The sequence below is a fragment of the Atractosteus spatula genome, chromosome 9, assembly GCF_055471065.1.
Source record: "Atractosteus spatula isolate fAtrSpa1 chromosome 9, fAtrSpa1.hap1, whole genome shotgun sequence".
NCBI classification, from domain to species: Eukaryota; Metazoa; Chordata; class Actinopteri; order Semionotiformes; family Lepisosteidae; genus Atractosteus; species Atractosteus spatula.
In genome coordinates, this window is record NC_142714.1 from 13,621,008 (window position 1) to 13,634,265 (window position 13,258).

Sequence of the window (13,258 nt, forward strand, 5' to 3'; positions counted from 1 at the left end):
TAAGAGGTGCTTGCCATATGCACCATGGCCATGATTCACAAGCATGATGGATTAACAGATGCTCCAGCAGGCCACACACCGCAAAGCTGTCTAAAATGCACAATTCAGGTGCTTTAGCGCAATGAGGGGTTTAATTTCATAATAGGGAATCGCTTTTAATACACAGAGAAGCAATCTTGAATAATTATAATAAACTGTAAATCATACTCTTTAGCCAGTGTTATACTAGCATACCATCCAAATTCTATTAGGACAGCAAGACTGAAAATCCGGTAACCTGTCTTAGCAAGGCATTGATTTACATGACTGTTTGAATGAATTTCCATCCATACTTCGTGGTGAAAACATGTTCACTTTGATTTCCATTATTTTTATTTTATTATTATATGTTATTTAATAATAGGGAAGGAGATTGTACATAATATACTTTTGCGTTTGAATTTAAATTTGAAAAATTGAACTGGCCATTAGATAGATGGTGCGTTTCTCATATCTTGAATAGAGAGAAGAAATAGTTCAGGGCTGAATTGTGTCACCATAAATTGCATTTAAAGGGGCTAAATCATCATGATTTTACCCTGACAGAAGTCCAAATGAAGAAAAAAAGGACAGTACATGCTAAACATAGTATGCTATGAAAATATAAAAAGAATTGAAACAACAGCAATGAGTTGTCCAAAGTATTGGGCTGAAATCAAGTTTGTCTTGAACAACAGTTTCCAATGAAAGATAAATCCTAATTATTCAGTAGGAAGTGATTGGGTTCCTTTAGGATACTGTAGGTTTGATAGGTATTTATCTTTATTTGGCATTTTATATAGAATAGGGACACCATTCACATATCTAGGTCTGGTTCCATTTTATTATTCACACTGACATTAAAGTTATTCAGATACATTAAATTACATAATATAATTTTTAAAATAGAAAATGTTGGTTGTGGTCATGTCTTTTTCATTGGGGAAAATATCTGCAGTGCCTCGCTCTACATTCAAATTCATTTCTACCCTAGGTAGCAAAAACTGAACCAAAGTCATATGTCGATACTATGGAAAAGTTCAATTAATTCTGCTTTTTTTTATGCTGGCGACAGATGGCCAACCTGGCACTCACCAGCCCATACGCAGATTTCCAATTTGCCTTCAACATAAACACTTCCCGTCACTTTTCCATTCTGCAAACCTCCCTGGTTTGGGCTGCTTCACTCTGAGATGTCTGCCGATAGATCTCGCAAATAAATACCTCACCCGTCATACCGAAGATTCAGAAACTGTGAAAAATCATTCTTTAATAAATAACATTGTCACACATTTTCTCTCAAAAGAATCCGTGTTGCAGATCATCTTTATATTCTTCATTGGCAGGAAACCAAGAGAGAGAAAAACTGAAGACAATTTCCTTTTTGGTTGAGGTCTTACTTGATCAGGTCTGTTTCTAATAAAACCATTACTGTACTTACTGTTTTCATTTGGATTACCATACTTAATCTCTCTGAAATGCTCTTACATAAAATCAATGTAATATAATATAAGGTTCTTAAAGTTTTAGACAAATCACTAGTAAACAAACTATTATCAGTGTGATATTTCTGAGCCTACAACCAACATCACATAAATTCTATATATATGAATAACCTCAACATGTTTGTTAAATAAAATAATCCTTGGTAGCTTTTAAATAAGTACATCAAATTTACCTCCACAATATTTTAAGAGCTGCCCCATGAAGATTAATGGAAAGCATTTAATGTACACGGTACACTGCATCCCAGCAACCATGTATTGGTTAAATGGAAACCCAAAGCCAGGATTTAGGGCATTCTGGTAGAATAAGGACAATGGATGATGAATGATAATGGCCAGTTAAAAAGAAAATGGGGTTTCTAACAGCTAATCTGCATAGTTTAAGGGGAGGGGTATTGTGCTGATGGTGCTGGCAGGTACAGCTCAGCAGTGTTCTTGCAGGACCTAGCCTCTCCATTTGTTTAACAGCAGGGAGCCCTAAGGCCAGGCAAAGCCTAAAGCTGTGAGAAACCAAATCCTGCTCACAACGGCCAAGGCACTGTTCACATAATCAGTTAGTCTGATACAGGAGATGGTTTTCACAGCTCTGTTTCTTCTATCCAAGGGGAATGGAAGAATAACCATCTTGTTTTCCTATGTGTTGTATTAAGATGTTATCCTGAAGGAAGTATGGTTTGGAAAAGCATTTCTGCATGGATATTGTAGGTGTGCTGTAGTAAGTACTGCCCAACAGTTTCTTCACATCACAGCTAAACCCACAGGGAATTTTTTGCACGTTTCTGTGGCAACGAATCTCCAAATTTACTCATAGTTACATAATGCAATTCAACACTACGGCATTGCCTGGCTATATCCAACCTTTTCTACAGAGCATGAGGTTTTATCTTAAATATATCAGATACTCTTTCACAGGGCTCAATTCCTAGCTATAACAGGAATTGCGTAGGCAGAAGAGAAGCATATTGGGAAACAACAGAGGCTCAAGTTGAGAATCTGTCAGAAATCAGTCAGATGACCCTCAACATACCAACAGTAAGTGAAAGAAAATATACAATTATTGTTATACATGACCCCCAGTCCGCTTCTGAGGCTATATCACAAGTTATATACCCATATTGCAGAAAGATGAACTGTGCATCTGTACAGAAATAGTAATCCACAAACATATTGAAATATAATAAAGTAGAAAACAGCTGTCTTCATTTTAGGGTCCACTGAACATTTTTAAAGGGCAATTACCAAAAGCCCTATTATAATCATTCAATTACACATCTTTTGGGATTTGTATTTTTTTTGCAAAATAACTGTCTAAAAATGTCAAATAGTAGCCAGAGGTGTCCGCATCTGCAGGACTGTGTGGCAGTGACAGTGAAGTATTGTTCATCTGTCTACAGCTGAGGGCTCTGGAACAATGAGCTGGGGGCCTCTGAAGGCCAGGGGCTCTCAGTATGTGGAAGTGAGTGCCTGTATGCTGGTTACAATGGGCTGAGTCTGTTTCCAGGCAGCACACATCTTCAGGAATGTCACATGAGTTGAGAGCTGCCTGCCTATGTGCTTCACCTCAGTGCAGCCATCTGCTGAGCTTTCAGATACCAGTTCTGAATCAAAGGTCAAAGCAGATCAGGATAATGTATATGAGGAACAGGCGCCATGGAAACGCAGTGGAGAACCACCTGTGACTCACTCGAGACACCCTGATATAAATTATTTATTGATGCTAATGATAAAAGATTAACTTACTATACTAAATAATGACACACACTAATACTGTGTTATTCTGATTAAAATAATATTTTGATACAATGTGATAAGACCATGGTAAGAACATAAGAAACATTATAAACAAGAAAAGACCATTTGGCCAAGTCTAGCTCATTTGGTTTTTAGTAGCTAATTGTCTTCCAGACATTTTTGAAAAAAAAAGATACTGTGTGGCATCATCTTCAACAACATGGCTGGGCAGCTTGTTTCAGACTCTTATAACCTTCAGTGTGAAAGAGCGCCCTTTAAAATACCCTTCCCCAAGTTCTCATTTGTATTTCAGCTTTTTTACTGAATAAGTCCACTGGGTTGGCCTCACCAGTGTCAGATCCTCTTGTACTCTTCTGTGTGTAAAGATATTTTATTCTGGCAGAGTGGGGCAAGCCTTTAAAGGCAGTTCATGTATATGATTGTTTTTCTCTGGTCTCATTCCAGGAAACTTTTTGTATTTTTTTAAAATAGTTTTTACATTTCAGGTCTCAGGTTATGTATCAAGGATTATAAAAGATATCTGTATATAGATTTGCCATTTAATCAGACGTCCATTGTCATGTAGGCTTGGAAGACAATGTGTTGAATTCAAGTATTTTTGGAATACTTTCTTTGAAGAATATGGTGCATGTCTCAATGAATCTTCTTTTTTGTTTCAGCTGCATGCATTTGAAATCCTAAAAGCTAAATAGGTTCTAAATGGAAATAATTGTAAAGAGATACATCAGTTGGTGCTGTAATACAATTTGCTGACCTTCAGAGAGACTAATGCAGGTATATGTTAATCTCTGCTATGTTGTCCTGCCATATACTGCTATCACGAATACAAAGACCCCTAAGTTATGATGAGATCAGCTGTACTCATAACAGTTCAGAAGTGTTCATCTATTGCCCGCAATCTGCTAAAAGAGCAGGCGAGAGGCGAGTGCTCTCAAAATGTTGATTGGTGCAGCTGAATGAGATAAAATTGCCTTTCACTGTAGTTCAGTCATAGGGCCCTTGTGCCACCCTGTAGTACCTACTACAAGAGGTGATGTTGAAAGTGTTACATAAATATTGAGGTTATTTCACTGTATGGGTTGGATCAGAACTTCATTGTATTAAGACTAGTAATATTAAGACCTTTATTCAGGATAGGAATTTGGTTCATCCCTGACAGAAAAAGCACTCAGGAAATCATATTTGCATTGCATGGTCTTCCCAAATTCTTCTTCTTTATGTCTGTTTGAATTTGGCCTGCGGAGGATGACCGGCACAGCTGCGTTGATCTCTAAGGGCAGTTTGTTCTGCCGCTGTGGCTTTTTCAGGCAGACAATGGGTCCCAATCCTTCTGCTCTTTCCTTAGTGACGGTGTTTGCTCAAGGGAAAGTTCACAGGGGTCCCATCAGTTCTCACGCTGATGCTCAAACACTGGCACACATACACATGCCACTGGACTCGCAGCACATCTGCTGTAGATAGCTACCCTCTCTAAACTGCACCTTCGACCAGTCAGCATGTTGCTAACTGTAATACTTTTTTGTTTGGCTATCATTTGGGCGAATATTTAGTCTTCAAAGTCAGGGAATACATCAGTGTTCTTCTCAAGTGTCATAAGAATAGAGAATTCACTATAGATTTCAGAGATATAAATGTTTCTAAGAGCTACCCTCACTTCCCAGAAGGAGCATCTCTCTGTAAATCTCTGAAAGTTAAATATTTTCATTCTTTTCTTTTACAGGTTCTTTTATCTTAATATTTTCTTTTAGTTTGTTTTTTGGGGATGAACAAAGCCTTGTACAAGCTAAGCAGTGCGCTGTGCTCTGCACAGGAAAAAAACAAAATCACTGAGCATTCACTTAATGACTTGCTCTTACCACAACATAGGAGGTGGGAGGGACAGGCTCAATTATACAGACAGCAACCACTGTTTTTGTAATTTGGTCCTTGAAATATACAGTATACCTGCCCCAAAAGACTGCCCCAAAACAATTAAAAGGACAAGCTATGACAATAAAGAACTGCCTTACAAACAACACAGAATTGGATCATTTTTGAAAGACAATTTTGCTAAACTTTACTGTATGTCCATATATTTTAGTACCATAATTCTATGTTATAATTATTACTAAAAATATATGGTTAGAGATTTTCCAGATGTAAAAGAGGGCAGTTATTTTGTTTCTATTTTTTAAATTATGTAAAATTAAGGAAAATAAGAAAATAATTCTCATTGTAATTTAGTGTAAATACATAGGTCTATCTAAATCAATTATCAAGCCTTTATTGCAGATACAGGCAAAAATAGATTATATCAGAAATGGATTTTTAAGAGTTTCTAATACTTTTTTTAGAAAATAGTTAAAAGCAGAGATGAAACAACCATAGACTGAAGCCACACACAGGGTTAGAAGTACAGACTTTGTTTGCCATACAATGACAGAAGATAACAATGAAGACTGGAGACCATCATGCTGATAAGAAAACAATACAGCTGACAATGAAATGTACTAGTATTTAAACATTGGTAAGTAAAAGGTGAACTGGCTAATGTTACTCAGATTTTCTTAAAAACAACAAGTGCACTTTTGTAAATACATACTTCTGTGAAACTACTGTTAATATGTGTAACTTTGGAATGGTATTCATTGAGATAATCTTAATTCCCTGGTTATCTGTGTGAAAGATAGATATTTTAAATATTTTTGGTTCACAAACAAAATAAACTTCAAAAGGGGCAACATTTATAATTTAGCTATTCATATTATTACTAAATGCAATGCCTTTCACACATGTTTACTTACAAATGACTGTGGTAATAACATACAAATATTTAAAAAATAAAACAAAAATACCCTTCAGTAAGAGTAACTGCAGTCTGCTGTAATACTTGAGTTGGGCTTGTGGTGTTAGATGTACTGTTTTTTCCCTTGGCAAAGGTTTTGTCAAGTGTTCTAAGCCTTACTACAATTGTCATGATTCTTTAAAAGAACTTGAAGTTGCTAAATCTGAGATCTATCAGTATAACACTGCTGCTTTCTCAAAGTTTGATAAACTGGCATCAGTAAGTCAGCTGAACCTGGAAAGTTAGCGTTTCAATAGGCTAAAAAAATTAAACTCATTACTAATTCAAAACACACACCCAGCCTGCAGCTTTTGACGATACCACAATGAATGAATCAGTGAATGAAAATGGTAAAGTCGGGTGTCTGTCATACACGTCCGAGCAAGTACGTCATTTTCTGGTAGAATGTATAGTCAATAAATTGAACGCAACAATAAAAATACTTCAACTCATTCTTATGGTACAGGGTATTTTTTAATCAGTAGTTCTTAACGCAGGACTGCAGTGCAGAGACGAAAGCATAGACTTCTCTCCCAGCAAACTGAATCATAACTCGAGCTAACAGCACCCCAAATATGCAGTCCTTGTTCCACACCGTTACTGTGACAACTTATTACGCACAAGTAATGGCTCTTTTGTAACATGTTTTAAGGAAACAGTAACATTTATATTGACGAAATTATCATGTGAATGAAATGTCCATTATATTCGAGCACCCAGACATAAACGAAAGCTTATACAATGCTAGGACCGTGCGAATTATGTGTGCTTTATACTTTGTCCGAATCTTTTTTTACCCGTATTAATAATATCGTCTTGAAAACAAACAGCACAAAAACTATCTCACCTACAGTAAAGTTATCTAAATAACTGCAGTAATCTACATAAACTAGGCGACCTGCAACGGAATGAATGAAAACAGACTTTAAAGATATTTTAAGGAAACTGTGATACAACGTTAAGCACAATCGATCCACTCGTGGAAAGAAGAAAAAACCCAAACTGTTACCTTGTGAAGTTTCCACATGGCTCCCAACGCTTTGACTTCATGCGTGGAGTGCTTGCCCTCTTCCAGACACTGGTAGCACACAGGCATCTTGCACTGGACGCAGTACATGCTGTGGTTCTCCAGTTCGTGCTCGGTACAGGTGGAAATTTTTCGGGGGCTCTGTCTGCGGCTAACCCTCCCCTGAGCCGGCGGTACGAGGCGATGCTTGGCGAGCGGGCCCCGGGGAGGGTGGCATCTCAGACGGCAAGGGTCGCAGTAGAAGACGTCGCACTGCTCACACATCACAGTAGCTTCTTTGGGGCTCTTTTCGCAAAGCTGACACTTCAGTGCAGCCGCTTTGCTCTGCTGGTACCTGTCGACCACCCCTTCCAGCACCCTGTTCTTGGGGAAACCGCGGAGCCCCCGGTCGTCCAGGATTAGGCTTCGATGGCACTGCGGGCAGGTGATGCAGGAGTTGCGAGGGATGGGAGGCAGAGAGCCGGGGTGCTGCAGCAGGTGGTGCTGGGGAGGAGGAGGAGGGACGGCAGGGGGGAAAACCCGCACCCCGTTCGGGGATTTCTGGCAAGGGGTGGTCGGGGCACTAGCGAAGCCTCCGTACGAGCCATAGCCGCTGTCCGCCTCACTGTACAAGCTCATTTTATCCAAATCTAGGTAGTCATAGTCGGAAACCCCCGAGCCAGAAGCCCGAGTACTCTGCGGTGATTCGGCGTCTGGGGTCTGCACTAAAATATTCCGAGCGCAAGCCAGGCAGATATTGTGGGAGCACGGCAATATAATGGGCTCCCGGTAAAACGATCCGCAAACGGGGCATTTTAATTCTTCTTCCATCTCTTCCATAGGTGGCTGTTTTTTGGAGATGAACGAAGCCTCGTACAAGTTAAGCAGTGCGCTGTGCTCTGCACAGGAATAACCCCAAATCAGGGAGCATTCAATTTAATGACTGGCTCTTACCACAGCAGCTACTACCTCCGCTGTAGCAAGCCTGAGGTATGAGACCGGACCAATTTATCTCAGGCTGTTAAGCCCAGCTACCTTGCACAGGACAACCTCTACACAAAACTGATTGGACGCTGTAAACTGTGCGGAGACACAATTGGATACTTCAGTTGTCAGTTTACGTGATGTATTGCTTAGGTTGACTCAGAAGAGGCATCGATAAGGAAGCTCCGTGAAGTTGGCCCCCCTACAGACAGCACAAACGATGAAACCCAACTTATTCGTAAGTGCTACGTTTTCGCCGGTTTGTGCCGTTGAAAGTAGCGTTTGTGCTGCTTTCATTTCCGAGATATAGCGCCTTGTTTTATTCGGGGTCGTGGCGTCACTCAGCTCCCCTACAATGTCGTACGGAAACCAAACCGGTCTCATTCGTTAGCGCTACGTTTGCTGCTTTCGTTACAGAGATATAGCGCCTTGTTTTTCCGGTGATCACTTGACGATGCTCGGTGACTTTGACCTCCAGTGACCCCATCTACCGAGTTCAAGTGCTCTGTTACAGTTTCGCTCGCACCCTTAACATTTTAAAGACAATCAATATCCATTAACATGAGCCTCCTTAGTTGTGAATAATACTAAGATATCACGCATGCCAACAAGTTAACCATCTATGACATAAACCTGTGGTTGTAATGTATGTTAAATCACCGCGATTGTAAGATCCATGGTTTTTATTTTCTATGGTACGTTTTCCTTTTCTTTCCCTACCGTGACACGCTGTTGCCAAACGCGTAACTGTTGGATACCATCGCAACAAAAGCTCCGCAGTATTTCATGATAGGGACCCCATGTATATCGCGGCAGTGTATATCACGACTAGCGCCTTGCTTCCATGCCACCCTGGCATCGCTGTCGCAACAAAAGTCTCATATCAGGACATGATATACCCAGATAGGACGTGCCGCGATATATGGACTTTGTGTCGCAATATAGGGTCAGCATATCCTGTCCAGGGTATGTCGTATTGCAACATATGGATTCCATGTCGCGACATGGGGGCGTGGCACTTTTGTCTGGGTATGTCATATCGCGATATTCGGGCTTCATGTCGCGACCTGGAGGCAGGGCACTTTTGCCGGGGTATGTCATATCGCGATATGCGGGCTTCATGTCGCGACATGAGGGCGGGGCACTTTGCCGGGGTATGTCATGTCGCGACATGGGGGCTGGGGCGTTTTGTCGGTGTATGTCATATCGCGATATATGGACTTAATGTCGCAACAGTGGCGCCTTGACAGTGATCCCCCAGTCGCAATGGGTATCGCAATGTGACTGTGGTGCGCGCACTCCTACTGACATGCTATCGGAGTCGTGAACGCGCTGTGGATGCCATGACATTCTTTGTCTGCTATTCAGTTTTGACCTCAGTGCGACTTCTCTTTGATTGATCAGTAATTGGAAACCAATGGATGTGTTACTGTATATCCAGCGTGCTCATATAGCACACACGGTACACACAGAACTTTCGCTGTGGCGCTTTACCCAATCAGAGTGTCGATTCACACTCTTTACCCAATCACGGCCCGAGCTGTTCGGGGGTTTAGCCAATCACGGGTCTGAGAGCTGTTCAAGCTAGCAGCGCCGGGTGGATCAGCTTGTTTACTGTCAATGAAAAGCTATTTTTAAAATGCTTTATTTATCGGCTTTTTTAACGTCTTTATTGATTCACAATGTCCCGTACTCTTCGAAATAGATGCATTTTTTATTTGCAATATATTTTATTGCAATGTCTCCGCTGGTTTCTGTAATGAATACATGGTGTTTGAACAATTGTAATCACATATTTAAGGTAGGGGAAACACCTTCCGCTTTGTACTTCAAAAATGAATAGAAATGTAAAGTCTATGATCATTATATTATTATGTTCGTGCTTTCAATTTTGTTTTTTATTGTTAAATTATATCGATCTTGAAACTAATACCTAAAAATGTGAATATGGGCTCTCGTGTTGTACCAGCGGTAATTTGGAAACTGGTGTCTCTTCACCAATGAAAGGAGTACACAAGCAATATATTTTCGAGAACGTGGTTAAAAATTAAAAGAAAACACCTAACCCAATGAACTAACATAGTAACTCCTCCCTAAATGTAAGACTGTTTATTCGTGTAAAGGCTGCAAAGTCTGAGGTCAACTAATCAAAAGATCACAACTGAAAGATCTGGTGGTCGTGACTTTGCACAGAGTGACGTCACAGGCAGGAAAAGAAGGCGCTATATTGAAATATATTGAAACATCTTTCCCACCCGACCAGACTGACTCGGAAAACAAAATGCCCCCATTGTTTTCATCACAATCAGGAGTTCAAGTACCGAGTTTGCTGGTACCTGTAAACTTCCTTGTAGATAGTCACGTGATTACCCGAGAAAACAAGGCGCTATATCTCGGAAACGAAAGCAGCACAAACGCTACTTATTGCGACACCTACCGGCACAAACGCAGCAACTTCATGGAGCAGGACAAGCAAACATGTAATGTAATGTAAAACAATGTAATGTCTGGGTCATTACATTGACTTCACCAGAGGATCTAACAGGCACCCATACCTGTGTCTTCAGGGGGCAGGTGTGCCCTCACGCTGTATTCTACACCAAGGACTGGCCGGAAACACAAAGATAAAAGGACTGTGAGCTCATCGCTTCATGTTTGCGCATAAGACCCCTGTAAATACAAACACACGGATAATGACAGTTTATTAAAGAATTCAGATATATGTTCACTTCTGTTATGTGAAAATAATAAAAAAATGTTTCCAATATTGCCGCGGTCCGCAGGTGTGAGACGGTGGACTTTCCAGTGTTGATTCTCGGATGTGTTATTAACTACCCGCGACAACCTTGTACGTAGTGCCCCTTAAAAAACACCCTGGTTCTTTTTTACTTTAACGAATGTGCTTTGCATAAAAAATGCAACAGTGGTCTTGTTCGTAAAGTTGCAGATTCAAGCCTTTTTGAACACGTGGCTCGACTGACGGAGCGAATCTTTACACGTCCCTTGGTGCGCGTGTTTATTTAAGAAGGAGACAGTGAGAAACTGATCACTTCTTCAGATTTAAAAAAGCACACCGCTACAAAGTATTAAGACGTGCTCGTTAAAGCCTCTTGGTAATAGCATGAAATTGTTTGCTAGTGTTCGCTTTTTGGGACTTGATTAGGGTATGTGAGAAATTTAATTTTCCTGCTCACACAAACGCACAGAAGACACTATCAAATGCAAAATCCACCGCCGCCCCCCACCCGGGCAAACAGAGGAACACAATTGCAGAACTGTTACTCTCGCACCGGTAACAGACGCTTGAACTCGGCAGACGGGGTCACTGGAGGTCAAAGGCACCGTGCATGGTCACGTGATCACCGGAAAAACAAGGCGCTATATCTTGGGAACGAAAGCAGCACAAATGCTACTTTCAACTGCACGAACCGGCACAAACGTAGTACTAACGAATGAGGCGGGTTTCATCGTTTGTGCTGTCTGTAGGGGGGCCAACTTCACGGAGCTCGATATGGCTTTTCCTGCACGTACCACGAAAGGGGTTCTTGTTTATTGGAGAAAGCTATGGATTTTATAATGATAAATGATAAATAATACTGTTTTCTGCTGGCTTTTTTCGTATGATATATCCGTTTATTTTCCATTATTCTTGTTTTTTTGTCAGTTAAGTTTGATGTTCTCCTTAACCAAATAGGAAGATAACGCCAGATGGATAAAATAGACAACACTTTTAAAATAGTACCTCATTTTACAGCACACAAAGAAGAACCGATTTGTACAGTAGTAAGATGAATGATAAACATTGTTTTCTAGGTTGTAGATATACTGTGCATAGTTATATACAGTAGAAAAGTAAACTGCCTTCGTTCCTGAATTAATTTGTTAAGAGAAAGAGATGGATTAAGTGAAATTTAGACCCTAAATTAATTGTGGTTTATTCAGCATGTTGATGGTCTGGTTCTAAATTGTACTGTTAGTCAATGTGGCATTTTAGAAAATTTCGCTCATTAGGCTTTAGAAAGCAAAACTATATTGTGTCCTTCAATGTAATTGTATTTGCTTTTGCTGAGGAGAAATATGACAAATTCACATTGAGATGTTCAGGCCATAATGATGTATTGTAGCAATTCTCAATTTAAAGTTGTCAGCATGAAAAATAACTGAAAATAAGCAAAATACAGATAAATACTTTGGTCCAATTTCTAGGATTATTAGATTGTGAATAATTCGTTTTGTTAAACTATAAATCTGCAGCACAGTAAAGAATTGAATTAAATAATCACCCTTATCAGTTGAAGGATTTATAAACACAATTCATTTGTCATATAGAGTACAGTTATAGTTAAGATGCTGTTTATGATATTTTTATTATACACAGTATGTCTGAATGAAGGCTAACTGCATAAAAGTATAATTTATGGTGTTTTTTTACAAGCCTTTTAGAAACCAGTACAAGCAAAAATGTTGGAAATGGGAGATAAAATAAAGACATAGCTCCCTTTTCAAATAAAAATTGAGCCAGGGAAATGTCTAAGGTTTTAACATAATTTTCACCCTTTGCATTTTGTTTAGAAGGACACAGGGGCATAAAACTGTTAATGCAAATCGAAATCCACACACCATATGATTACTGAAGAAAACACATACAGTATACAGTACAGATTGTTTTTGTATATATTGTACAAAACTGGTTTTGTAGAAAATACATCACCATATAGTTCAGATCCCTCAAATATTAATTTCTGCCATCAGCCTAATGAAAGTAGAAAAGTTTATAATAGTGTAACGCAACGGGGGCTCAGGCGGGCGCCCTTGCCGCATCAGGTCGGCCCAAAGTATAGGTGGCTCGAACCCGGGACTTCCGCGTCTCTCTGCAGCGACCCAACCCCGTGAGCTAAAGAGAGATCTCTCTACAGCCCAGTAGCTGTAGTCCTGCTATCACAGGGAAGGGCGGTGACGTCACCTGCTCTGGTACGCCGGCTCTTACACAGTGTCTGTCGGCCGTAAGCGTTACACTCTCCCCCGCTTAAATCGCCGTCCCCGGCGAAGGGCTATCCCACCCCGCTTCTGACACCAATGTAACGCAACGGGGGCTCAGGCGGGCGCCCTTGCCGCATCAGGTCGGCCCCACACCGTCCGGGGCTCGAACCCGAGACTTCCGCGTCTCTC

General features: G+C 40.4%; 1 protein-coding gene across 3 annotated transcripts in view; it reads right to left on the bottom strand.

Moving 5' to 3' along the window:
* Positions 1-8,088, bottom strand: part of trim9 (tripartite motif containing 9) — a 45,547-nt gene extending 37,459 nt beyond the window's left edge. For all 3 annotated transcript variants that reach the window (XM_088925539.1, XM_088925540.1, XM_088925541.1), the window contains exon 1: positions 7,109-8,088. In XM_088925539.1, the coding sequence (XP_088781665.1) occupies positions 7,109-7,945 (837 nt within the window). In that variant the 5' untranslated portion in view covers positions 7,946-8,088. The remainder of the gene's footprint in view (positions 1-7,108) is intronic.
* Positions 8,089-13,258: the final 5,170 nt, after the last annotated feature.